This window comes from Varanus komodoensis, unplaced genomic scaffold (genome assembly GCF_004798865.1).
Source record: "Varanus komodoensis strain SLA01 unplaced genomic scaffold, ASM479886v1 scaffold135, whole genome shotgun sequence".
Classification (NCBI taxonomy): domain Eukaryota; kingdom Metazoa; phylum Chordata; class Lepidosauria; order Squamata; family Varanidae; genus Varanus; species Varanus komodoensis.
Window position 1 is genome coordinate 112,201 of NW_025335391.1, and position 12,591 is coordinate 124,791.

The 12,591-nt window shown below is 54.1% G+C and overlaps 1 protein-coding gene across 7 annotated transcripts in view; it reads left to right on the forward strand.

Annotated features, from left to right (window-relative positions):
• DENND4B (DENN domain containing 4B) overlaps positions 1 to 11,032 on the forward strand; it is a 40,191-nt gene extending 29,159 nt beyond the window's left edge. For all 7 annotated transcript variants that reach the window (XM_044422760.1, XM_044422762.1, XM_044422761.1 and 4 more), the window contains 14 exons: positions 753 to 876; positions 1,291 to 1,497; positions 2,584 to 2,712; positions 3,595 to 3,748; positions 4,054 to 4,227; positions 4,394 to 4,839; positions 5,305 to 5,409; positions 5,564 to 5,739; positions 6,919 to 7,108; positions 7,651 to 7,896; positions 8,175 to 8,280; positions 8,813 to 8,978; positions 9,102 to 9,166; positions 9,750 to 11,032. In XM_044422760.1, the coding sequence (XP_044278695.1) occupies positions 753 to 876; positions 1,291 to 1,497; positions 2,584 to 2,712; positions 3,595 to 3,748; positions 4,054 to 4,227; positions 4,394 to 4,839; positions 5,305 to 5,409; positions 5,564 to 5,739; positions 6,919 to 7,108; positions 7,651 to 7,896; positions 8,175 to 8,280; positions 8,813 to 8,978; positions 9,102 to 9,166; positions 9,750 to 9,895 (2,434 nt within the window). In that variant the 3' untranslated portion in view covers positions 9,896 to 11,032. The remainder of the gene's footprint in view (positions 1 to 752; positions 877 to 1,290; positions 1,498 to 2,583; positions 2,713 to 3,594; positions 3,749 to 4,053; positions 4,228 to 4,393; positions 4,840 to 5,304; positions 5,410 to 5,563; positions 5,740 to 6,918; positions 7,109 to 7,650; positions 7,897 to 8,174; positions 8,281 to 8,812; positions 8,979 to 9,101; positions 9,167 to 9,749) is intronic.
• The last annotated feature ends 1,559 nt before the right edge of the window (positions 11,033 to 12,591 follow it).

Sequence of the window (12,591 nt, forward strand, 5' to 3'; positions counted from 1 at the left end):
TATAATCTACATATTTATTTATACACATATTTATAGGCTGCCTATAACTGCCAAGGCCTTCCTCAGTGCCTTACAATATACAGGTTACCTTTCAGCTCTGGTCACGCTCCCAGGAAAACTTAAAGCTTGCAGCAGTCTTAAAGCTTCTAAACTCCTGAAAACTGTCTGCCTCTCAGTTTGTGATTTGGGGGTGCTGGGGGGGGCCACATGCCCCCATCTTCCTCAGTCTATTGCCTTCCTGATGAATCCCATCAGTCTGCCATCAGCGGAGCTGGCCCTCCAGCGAAGGGTCAGAAGTGCTAGCTTTAGTCCAAGTTTCTGGAAGGACGAGCTTGGGGAAGGCAGAGGGAACACAGCCTTGGAGAAAGAGGATGTCTCGAGAGCTAAGCAGGAAACGTACAGGCTGAATTCTCAAGAGGGAGAGAAGAGAGACTAGGACAAGCGTTTTAACTGAGAGGCAGTCTGGTGCAGTGTGTAGACTGGTGGATTTGGACCCAAGAGCTCTGAAGCCTAGTTCTGCTTGGCCAAGAAGCTCGCAGGGTGACTTTGGCCCAGTCTTTGATTCACAGCCTAGCCTACTTCACAGGGTTGTTGTGAGGATAAGACAAGACTATGTAAGCTGTCTTGGGCTCTTTAAAGGAAGAGGCAGAACAGGAATGTAAAAAATACGTTAACACTTTCCCTAATTGTGCCCTCGGGACCCCACATGCACTTTCTTTACTTAAGCTCCGCTTCTCTCTCACCACCTCCAGGTATGACGGTTTCCCTCAGCTCCAGGCCAAACTTTTTGAGCGCCCACAAGACCAGTTAATGCCCTCGCTCTGCCAAGCCCGAAGCAGTGCTCCTAGCAGCCCTGCGCCACGCAGGACCAAACAGGTAGGTTCAAAACGGGCAGTTTCCTAGAAATGGAGCTGCCCTTTATGATGAACCTAATGAAGTTCATCTGGATTTCCTCCTCCCACATGTCCAGTCCATCTTTCTGGACTGACACCCGCAGTCGAAAGCAAAAGAAACTCCCGTGCTAGAGGATGAATGAAAATAACTGTACATGTGAAACAGTTCAGAAAAATGCTCTGCCTAGCTTTCCTGCCATCAACTTGTTAGCACATAAAAAGCAACACGGACTTTCTCGGGAGTGTAAAAAGCAAATTCAGGATTTTTTGAGATGAGATTAGAAAGATGAGTCTGTGCTGTGGAGCCAGGGAGATACGAGCTGCCCTGCCATCTGGATAGCCCCATGTTTGTTCTTCGATCGCTCTCACCCACCCCTGCCCATCTTGCCCCCGCCAGGAAATGAAGGTGGCCCAGCAGGTGGCGCAGAAGTACTCCTCGGTGCCTGACATGTGGGCGAAATGCCTCCTGGGCCACTGCTACGGCCTGTGGTTCATCACCCTGCCCACCTACGTCCGGGCCGCGGCGTCCAAGGTGCGGGCCCTGCAGACGGCGTACGAAGTGCTCAAGCAGATGGAGACCAGGAAGGTTGTCCTCCCGGACGAGGTACTCGGGCTTGCATGACCACGTCCCCACCACCATGTGGGGGGGGGGGTCTCCCTGTCCATGCCCCTGGGGCAGGAGTGGCTTACCTGCCTGAAGTGGCGATAAGAGGAAAGCTTGGAGAAGCAGGGGGAATTGGGAGAGGCGGGTTGGGTTTACAGGACATGGCAACCCCCAGTCGAGGAGGAACACAGGCGATGAACTGTGGGTGGTGCGGAAACTTGGGTTATCCTGTTCTCCAACCCCATTCAGAGAGAGGCAGAAAGGAAAGAAAGCGAATTACTTATTAAGAGGGGCAAAAGGTTAAGCAGTACTTTGACTCAGGCTCCAGCAATGAACATGGCTGGCTACTCTCTCCCCATAAGCTCCCTGCCCTGTTTTGGACCAGTGGAAGTGTATGGATGCTTTCCAAAGGGAGCCTCCATGTACAATGCATAGCATTAATCGAAATGGGCAGAAGTATCTTCTGTCATCAGCAGAGGCTCTTCTCCGCTTGGGATGCGGTTACCTGAAAGACTATTGCTCCCTCTAGACACCGGTCAGGACCCTGAGATTCCTTTGAGAGGTTCTTCTCTAAGTGCCCCTCTGGTTCAGGTGTGGTTGCTGCCCTTTTCAGGGGTGGCATCCCAGTTGTGGGATGACCTCCCCAGAGAGGTTCACCTGTCACCTCCATGATAGTCCTTTTCGTTCCAGGTGAGGACCTTCTGTTCCCAGACATCTCAGGCTTTCTGTTTCAGTTGTCTGTAAAACTGATGCAGTCTTCTAAATCTTAGCACTGCTGCTGGTTTTCACTTGGGTTTTATATTGTTGTTTTAAACTTTGCGTGTTTCACATGATGCTTTTTCGTGCTGTATTTTATGGTTTTCATTGCTGTGAGATGCCCAGAGAGCTTTGGCTGTTTGGTGGCATAGAAGCGTCCTGCCCTTCCCAATCCAGCATTCTTACGGTTCCTTCCAACACTGTGCAAAATAATGCTTCCTGAAGCAGTTGAACTGTAGCCCTTTCTCTCGGCCTAGAGGTTTTTTGTACTTTACTCCTAGGCTTCTTCTTAATTAAAAGAAAAACCATCTTTGTTCTCCTGTCTCCAAGGTTTGCTACCGGATCCTGATGCAGCTGTGTGGACAGCACGGCGAGCCGGTCCTTTCGGTGCGGGTTCTACTGGAGATGAAGCGGGCTGGGATCGTGCCCAACGCCATCACCCATGGGTACTATAATAAGGTACCTTCCCCCTTTCTATTCTAATTCAATTCATTAACGGATTCAGAAGCGCTTGCAGGGTCCTTGCCATAGAACAAGAAATAGGCTTATTTAGTGATGCCTTCCCCTGCAACTCTGGAACACTCTTGCCAGCGAAGGTCACCTGACATCTGTTTTGCTTCATTTCACTTGCCAGACTAAGATTCTCCAAGGCTTTTAAAATAATTTAAAGTCTAGTTACATTTTTGAGTATTTTTGTACTGTGTGGTCCCTAATTTCTGCCATATGGTTTTGCATCGTGCACTTTTTGATGGCATTTTGACGGGTTTGACATGCTTGTTTGATTGTGATTTTCCTTGCAATGGTATTTTGTTCTCATTAAAACCTTTGAGAAATGCTTGATGAGGCATTTCACAGATAAAATATTTAAAAAAAATGCAGACAGGTTTGTATGGGCGAAGGTGGCCTCTTGGACATCCTGATTGCAAGGTGCTATCTTCTTTCGGTGCTCCTTCTCCTCAGACCTCTCTGAGCCCCTCTGCCTTCCCCGGACCCTCTACTCTTGAAGTGGCACATTGGAACAGCCAGTGTTTGGTCTCCCACCTGTTCCTCTGCTCACCTTGCAACCCGCCCGAACACTGGGCTTGCTGGCAGTTCTCATGTGCATGTTCCATTTGAATTTCAAAAGCAAAACCAGTGAACTAAGCTTGGCCTTTGCTGAATTGGGTGGGAAAGACGGTTGGGTAGTACTAATACGGATGCCTCTCCTCCTCTCAGTGTCCAGTTCTCCCCTTTGTTCTTCCCCTCCTTCGGCTTGGTGCATGTGCAGAGTTAGCTGTGGAAAGGTCCTGTGTGCTTCATCTAATTTCATGTGGTCTGCCCCCCCCCCGCTTCGTGCCCTAGGCCATTTTGGAGTGCAAGTGGCCATCGAGTAACCAGGGAGGCCGCCTTCGCTGGGCCAAGCTACGCAATGTGGTCCTGGGGGCAGCCCAGTTCCGGCAGCCTTTGCGACAACGCCAGCGCGAGGCGGAGCTGCAAAGCCTCAGCACCAAGTCAGGTATGTGGGAGGGAAGATGCCCAGACGGGGGCTGGTCCGAGCAGAGCCGACAGAGAGCGCCTGGCTATCGTCACCTCTTCCTTCCACGTGGCCTCGTCCAATGGCCACTGACTGGCAATCCTGGGAGAGAGAAAAGTTCCGGGCATGTGCAGGTGAGCGCATCACCTGCGCTAGGATTGCTGCGGTCCCCAGGCCAAAATCAGGCCACCAGCAGGTCTTCTGTGCCTGAAGACAGTAATGGGCTTCAGGCATCCAGCTGGAGATGGTGGCTGAAGACAGCTTTTTCTCCCGGGTTCTGTTGGCAGAAGGCAGAGGCACCAAGGGGCCGAGTGCCCGGCTGCAGTCGTCCCGGTCCAACCTGCAGCGGCAGACGACTTGGTCTGGGGGCAGCTTGAGTGAGACTCTGCCGTCCAAGTCTCTGGTGAAGAGCGGGAGCCTGTGCTTCCCCCAACGCCATTCTGAAGCTGGAGCGGCCAGCGGTGAGTCTGGGAGGGGGAGATCCGTGCAGGGCTGCTGCACGCTTGTGGCAAAGGCACAGTGGTAGGGAGACTCTTGGGCGCCGAGTTTCTGTCAGAGATTGTGAGGGAGCCCTTGACTTTACACAGTCCTTCACAATCCAAGGCCGTTCTCTCTCCCACGTTGCAGCGACCAAAGCCCTGGCTGGGTCCAACCCTGGAAGCAGCGACACGCTCCCGGCCTTACCCCACTGGCTGAAGGGCGTGCAGGACGGGCCCGGAAGCTCCGAGGACGGGAGCCTGTCGGATGTCAGCAGCTTCCTGACCGACGAGAGCGACCGGTTGACCCTGAACAGCATGGACGCCCAGTCGGGCTCGGGGCAGCCAGAGGGGGCCGGGCCGGGGCCGGGCCAGGTGTTAGAGAACCGAGGGCTGGGCGGCGGCACGCCACGCAAGAGCCTGACCGCCAAGCTCCAGCAGCTGCTGTCGCCCATCAAGCGGCCCTCGCTGAGACACGGCGCTGCCGCGGAGCACTCGCGCGCGGTGTCCGAGCAGCGCGAGCTCCCCACTCGCCGCAGCCCGCTGGAGAGCCACCTCCTGCTCCCTCGGGAGCGCCCGGGCTCCACTGCCTCTGAGGTAGGTAGGCAGGCAGGCAGGCAGGCAGGCTCAGAACCGGAAGCGGTCTGGTGTCTGTGGCAACGACGTGGCCTGAGCAGTAGCTTCTGTGGCCTGTATTTTTCTTGTATGCTTTTGCCCAGTTGCTAGGGCCGTCTCTGCGAGCTTTTCTTTGGGTGCTGCTGCCCGCAATGGACCCCCAGGCAGATTCCAGAGGAAGGGCCTTCATGGTAGTCTCCCCGTCTTTGTGGATCGGCTTCTCAAGAGCTTCCTTGTCCAGCAGGCGTTCTGTTTCTCATCTCCTATTCTGAGTACTAGCTTTGTTCTGCCGGCTCCGTTATACTGTGCTATCGTACCCCTCATAGCTTGTTTTGCTGGCTCTTTTGCGTTCCATTGGGTTTTATTATGACAAATGGCCCCTGAGCACATCTTCCAGTTGGGCAATCTGTACGTGTATGTTAAGGCTTCGCTGCCTTTCCACCACAGAGCTCCCTATCGCTGGGCAGTGAGTATGACCTCTCGGACATGTCTGCGTGCAGCTTCAACCTTCGTAAATCCAATGATCGGCTCTTGGAACCTCCCACCGTGGAGGTACGTCCCAGCTGTGACGCGTTCCCCCGCCTGGAGAGCATTCCTTGCACGTTTCCCTTCTGTGACAGGGTGAAAGGCGGGCACTCAGAGAGGCTCACACTCGGGTGCCGGCTGGGGTTGCTCAGCACCTGCTTTGGCTGCTCTCCCCATCCAGGTGCTGCTTTCCAGCTGCTCGCAGTGCCAGGGCTGCAATACGTTGGTGTACGACGAGGAGGTGATGGCGGGCTGGAGCTCGGACGACTCCAACCTCAACACCACCTGCCCCTTCTGTGCACGCCCCTTCGTGCCCTTCCTCAGCATCGAGATCCAGGACTTCCAGGTCGCTGCCAGGTTAGGATTCTGGCCACCTTCTTCTGCTCATCCTTTCCCCGCTCCTCCCTGGAGGCAGTTCCCGGTGGCCCTGCGGGGCCAGTATTTGGAAGAGTGCTTACCGCAGTATTTCCCCTTTTGGCACCTGACGGAGCAGTGAGACGAAGCGGTGAGCCTGGAAGTCGCCCGTTTGAGTCTCACCTCAGCCACAGATTCAGGCAGGGGCCCAAGGTAGATCTGTGGGCAACCCATCCTCTGCAGAGTGGCCATAATGACCCTGCCTGCCCTACCTTACAGGACTGTTGTAAAGATCCCTGCAACAGTGCAGGGCTGGTCGAGGTGCTTCGAAGTGGGGCACCAAAGGACCGAATGCTCCTCCGTATTTTTTTTAAAAATGTAAAGGAAAAAGGAATCCATAGTCCCTGCACATAGAAAGCTAGTGCAGCTTCTCCCTCGTATGGTAGTATTTTACATGTGGGAATTTTAAGATTAATACAAGCATTCAGCTGTGTGATTGCTTGACCTGAAGTGGGCTCTCCTTGGGGATAAGTTGACAGCCCCAGCTAGGAAGATGAGGCAGAAGGGGGTTTTTTTAAGCACAAGAGAAAGAAAAGTGCCGTGAAAATAATAGGATGGCATCTCTAGTGTCCTCTTTCCCTTCAGCTTTGGAGCTGGCTTGGGGCAGGACATCATTTTCGATCCCTGAGGCTTCAGCTTTGATCAGGGCTATAATCAGAGAGCCAGTGTGGCGTCGTGGTTAAGAGCCTGGGACTGGGACTGGGACTCAGGCGATCCGGGTTCGAGTCCCCGCTCAGCCATGGAGCCAACTGGGTAACTTTGGGCCAGTCACAGATTCAGCCCAACCTACCTCACAGGGTTGTTGTTCTGGGGATAAGATGGAGGAAGACAATGATGTAAGCTACCTTGAGCCCTTTGTAGGAAAAAGGCAGGATATAAATCGATAAATAAATAAATAAATAAATAAAATAATTTTGCCATGCAACAGTGTGAAGAATTTTTGAAACTCCAACAGACTATGTCAAATCCTATTGATTTTTTAAAGGCAAGATTCTAGTCCTCATATTCCTTCCAAAAATGGTGCAGATGCAAGGAATAGAATTTATCATTTGGGGGAACCTGTCTGTCCAGGAAGAATCAAATGAATACTTATTTTTCTCTCTTCCTTTCCCATCCACCTAGCATTGCAGACAGCTCGGACACCAGTTCTGTCTCCTTGGATTGGCCAAGGGACAGCGAGGCGCCAGTGCCAGGCGGCGAGGGTCCCGTACTCAGTGACCGCTACCACTGTCTGTTTCTCGATGAGACGGAGCCAGAAGTTGAGAGAGAATCCAGGGCTGGGTCATTATGCAATGGCTTCACAGACTCTCCGGTAACATCGTGTTTCCTTCCCCAGAAAAAGATCGTATTTTAAAATCTGTCGAGTTTCTGTGTGTGTGTGTGTGTGTGTGTGTGTGTGCGCGCGCGCGCGCGCGCGTGCGTATGCACACAGCTTGCACTCCAACGGAGCAAAGCTCAGGGAACCAAAAATCAGTTTGGATGCCAGAAAGCACTTCCTGACAGTCAGGGCCCCGACGGTATGGAATGGGCTTCCACGGGAGGTGGGTGAGGCCCCATCGAGGAGGGTGTTCAAGGACAGGCTGGACACGCACATGGTGGGCGTGTTGTGAGCAGAGCCGGCTGGAGCCAGGGGTCAGGCTAGATGGCCCGGGAGGCCCCTTCCGACTTGCTCTGTTTCTATGACATAAGTATAATTTTAAGCTTTAGGATTTCGGTCACTTGTGCAGTCTTTATGTACACTGTAGCCCATTTCCCCCTTTCTTTAGCATTGAGTTTATTATTGCTGAGGGGTGCAGAGTAAGCGTGTCCGCCCCAAGCTTTGACAGTGACGGTTCCTTTCCTTCCTACCTGCAGGTCCCTCGGGGGCCCACCTCACACACGGAGCACCTGGCTTTTGCCTACCTGAGCCCCTTGGTCCTGCGCAAGGAACTGGAGACCCTGCTGGAGAACGAGGGAGGAGAGTTTCTGTCTCAGCCTGAGCTGGTGGACAACCATCCCATCATATACTGGAACCTGGTGTGGTATTTCCAGCGCCTGGGCCTGCCCAGCAGCCTACCCCAGCTGCTCCTGGCGTCAAAGCATGTCCAGGCCCCACCCCAGGTAACCCAGCTCTTCTTCCCTGCTCGTTTTAGCTTTCCGACACCCCTGGGAGGTAGGTAGGTAGGGATGAGAGAGAGCCCTCTATCCCAAGGCCTCATGGGAAGAGCTTTGTGGCAGTCGCTGGGCCAAGCCTGAAACTGCACTGCCCAGAACCATCTGGCAAGGAGGTTTCCCTGGAATGGTTCCTGCGGAGGACCCCCTCTTCCGAAGACCTCGGTGAGGCCTCTCCTAGCTCCATCAGCCGTGCCTTTCTCATCTCCCTATCTCGCCCTCTGCAGGGCTCAACCCAGGAGGGGCCGCTCGTGAGTGTGCGTTTGCTCTGGGATGTTTTGGTGCCAGACCCTGATAGCTTTCCTCCTCTCTACATCCTCTGGAGGTTCCACAGTGAGTGACAAGCTGAAGATGCGCGTCATCTTGAATACCCCTCTGAATTTGTGGCTCTGCCCCCAGGCTTCCGGCTGACCAAGGGGTTGGAGCTTGGGGACCTTTGTCTGCCCCTCCAGGCTGACTCCAGTAGCCACGCCTTCTTCCTTTATTTATTTAAACAATTTCTATGCTGCCCCATTTGCAAAAAGCCTTGGGGCTGCTTACAACATAAACAAACAATTATATAATTAGCCTTAACGACCTGGAAACTTTGGTCCCATTGCCTTTTCCCACAGGCACATGTCCCCACTTTTCACCCCGATGTGGCACAGTTCCGGAAGATCTTCACCTTTTGCTTCCGCGGCATGTGCTTCCTTTACCCAACTTGATCGCGGGAATCCATAGTGGGTCTGTGCCAGGTTGGAGCCCTGCCTGCGCTCACACACTCCCAGGCGCTTGTCGGTCGATTCTGGGAGCCAGTTCTGCGTGCTTCTGTGGACTGTGCCTCCGGATGCACCACCGTGTCCCTTCCCTTCCCTTCCTTCCCCAGGCAGCATTCCGACTCGACTCCAGTCCTGGCGCCGGCACAACCACCCCTTCTCGCTCTCGTTCCTGGAGGCCCTGCTGACCTTCATGGGCTTCGGTGAGGTGCACAAGGCCATCAGCCTCTTTCTGGACACAGTGGCAGAGCAACCCAGCCCCACGCATCTGCAGAGGTACTGCTTCTCCCCACATCACTCAGGCACACACACTTTCCCCTGTGGAGACCTTGGCCTGGCCTGGGAAAAGGGGGTAGGTGTACCAACCCACCTGCCGCTGTGTCCCTTCTCCGCCCTTAGGAGCATCTACCGTGAGATCCTTTTCCTCAAGCTTGCGGCGCTGGGCAGAGACCATGTCGATATCGGTAAGAACGAGGGAGGGGTGCACTTGCTCTCCTTTGTGGGGGAGAGGGTAGGCAGGATGGCTGCCACTTGCCCGGAGGCCCTTTGGGACACAGAGGCTGTTTGAAGGAGGAGTCAGTGCTGAGGGATGGAACAGATTCCGGGATTTCTAGGAATTGGGATTGTCCAGAGGGGACGGAACACCAGCAGCAGCAGCAGCACCTGTGGCATGGCAGGGAGAGCGACTTTGCTGTCCTCACTCATAAAGTTTTGTCTGTCTCTGTGCCCCTGAGGTCTAGAAACTTGCCGGTGTGTGTTTTAACTCTTGGTAGTGGTTTTTGTGCCACTACACATTTTGGAACGATAAGCCATCAAAACACAAGCGAGTTCAAAAGGATGGAACACCGTCTTGAAAAACAGAACATCGGTAAAACCGAGCAGTTCTGTTTTGAAGCGGGGCAGAACCTCAGGGTATTCAGCACCAAACCTTGGGCAGTTTCCCATGCCATTTCCCTTGTGCAGAACTGCAGAATTTCCAGGGTTTCTGTCCACGAGCCCAGGCCTGCCCTGGGCTTCCTCACCTCCGTTTCTGCCCTCTGTCCTCAGCTGACTTTGACAAGAAATACAAGTCTGCCTATTTGAAGCTGGCCAGCAGTATGGGGAAGGAGTCCCTGAAACGCCGGAGGGCTCAGCCACTCACCTCCAAGGCTGTCGACTGTCGGAAGACCTTTGGGACCAACCTGGAATGCTAGCGGTGGAGCAGGGGGCTGCTCTCCTTCCTGTTCCTCCCCCCGCGGCACCTGCTGCTCCCTGCACTTCCTGCTGCATAGGAATGATCAAGGACAGCGGTGGAGCGTGGCACCGGATGTGGACGGGGGCAGTTTCTGGGGCCTCTGGGCGCCGGCCTGCCCCCCCCGGGTGGTGTCCAAGAAGAGGGAGCAGGGAGCCATGGGGCGAAAGGGCTGGTGCTGTCATTGGCTGGTGTGCGGGCCCTTCTGGTTTTGGATTGGCGTTCTCGTATTGTGCACCCACCCCCGAATCGGCGGTAAGGGAAAGGGGGCTGACCGGGCTGGCAGCTGCTGCCACGGGGGGGCGGGGGGGTCTCGGAGGCCACATGCCTTTTGGGGCGTGTGGCTCACAGGCGCCCAGTCTTGGCCCAGCACAGCACTCTGCATGTGCATGCGATGCCCCAGCACCGCTGCCGGCTGCCCCTCCACACCCCTCCTCGCCTGGGTGGCTCCCCACAGTCTGTCTGTCTGTCTCTTTGTGCACAGTGTTCGTTCCACCATGTGGATGTGGCCATCTGTCGATCGCAGGGCCCCAGCCTCCTCCTACCCCCCCCCCGTGCCAAGTGGGGCTTAATTCGGGAGAGGATGGCCCCCGAGCACAGCCTCTTCCGCCCCCCCCCCCCCCCCCCCCCCCCCCCCCGCGGGTTATTTTTTTTTCGTCAGTGTTAACGAAAGAAAGAAAATGCTATTTTATAATTTATTTATTACAGAGCTGTTTTTCGTCTGCTGCCCCCTCCTCTTCCTCCACTTCGTTGCTTGTGATTTACGTGTAAGAAGGGTTAGCCCCGGAGCAGTAACTTGGGGTAGAAGAGGGGCTCTCGCCCCCACTTTCTCTCCCATCTGCCCTCCTCGTACGCAAGGGGGCAGCCCCCAAACCCTGCTGTGGCTGTGTCTGTGCGAGGAGGCCAAGTGGGGAAGGGAAGGGGGACCCCTGAGGCATCGGCCAACGTTCCCAGCCCCCCGCTTTTCTCCCCAGGGCTCGGATTGTGCAATATGGAGTCTGTCTCCATCAAGCTCCTCTTTGTGGTATCTTTTGTTTTTTGTTGGTTCATTCGTTTTCAATGTTCCTGGTTCTGTAAATAAAGATGCTTCTGTATTTTCCTTCTGGGTACGGCACATGCTTTGCGTTGGTGAGGGGAATGGGTGTGTGAAGAAGCTTGGCAGGGTTTAAGCCGTGAAGATGATTCTTTGCTTTCCTGCCCATGGTATCAAAGAAGGAGGCGTGACTTCGTGGGAAGGAGCGGGGGGGGGGTGGAATTTGTCTGGGTCTGTTTTACGTCAAACCCACCCAATTCACACTTCGCAAACGGGAACGCGATCTCTGCCGGTTTTCGTGCTTTGACATCCAAGGGCCTTCTCGCCGCAGAGGGACCTGGTGGCAAATTTAAAAGGGTGGCTCGGGAATCCAGGGTAGGTATGTGTGTTCGTGAGCCCTGGCAGCTGCCCGAGGAGGACCAAGCATTGGGTCTGCCTATCACTGCCTGTTTACTCCGAGGCAAATCGCCATGCCCAGTGGGGCGTAATCCCGGTCAACTGTGTTTTCAGATCGTAGCTTAAGGGTGGACTTGGCGTGTATCTGTAAGTCGGAGGATGTTATGCTAGGAAAAAGCCTTGTTTTTGGCTGTGGGGGAGGCAAGGAGGCTGATCTGTGGCTGCATCAACAGCCTCCCCCAGAATGACCTTGCCAGACGTTTGCTCTAGTGTGTGCCAGAAATAGCTGTTGAGGAAATCGGCGCTTCCCTTCCTCTTTTTCCCCCCTTTTTCTTCTGTGCATGTGTGTGTGGCGGATTTTGGTTGCAGATGCTCTTTGGCCATTCCATTTGGCTGTTAAAACTCAATATGGAGAGAGCCCAGCCAATCAGAACGGAGTGCACTGTGCCGGGAAGCCTGTCAGTCATGCGCCGGCAGCCAATGTGGGGCAGAGAAGCAGAAGGAAGCCGGACTCCAAGTTGGCCTGTTTCCATTTTTCCTTTTGTAAGTTGGCAGCCATGTTGAGCCGTGCCAAAAAAAACAATTGGGTTTCGGGAAAGGCTCTGCAGTGTGTGTGTGTGTGTTTCCCACCCTCTTTCTTTCTGTGTCTCGCGCGCACACACCCTTTCTGTTTTAGAAACAGTTTGGTTTCTTGTTCTGGAAGGAATGCTTCTCAAGATGCAGCATAGCAAAGCAAGACATGTGTCTGGTGAAGAGAAGATCCTGGAGTTGGTGTCTTAGAGCGCCTCCCTCTGTCCCCTCGACCAGGGTGGGCAGACGGCGCATGCAACCAGTGGTCAAGAAAGCTTGGAGCCCAGATTCTGAACATTGGAAGATTTCTTTTCTGCTCTAGAGGATACCTATTTGACTAGTGACAGATAACCTGACAGGTGTGCAAGGAGACCTCCTGGTATAAAAGAATCAGAACTTGGTTTCCTTCCAAGACCTGGAGAACCGCTGCCGGCCCAAGCAAAGTCTGTTGTTACAATGCTGATTCTTGCGGAATTCCTTTCCTCTTCGGCTATAGAAAATTCCTAGCAGGTGGAGGGTTGGGCAGGGATTCTGCCTACACCCCACCAGCCCAGACATATTTATCCATGTGCTCTGTTTGTGAGGGAGCCTTCACGTGATCGCTCAGTTGCAATGCTTATGTGACACAGGTGGAAGTCTACACCTCCACCCTGCCAAGT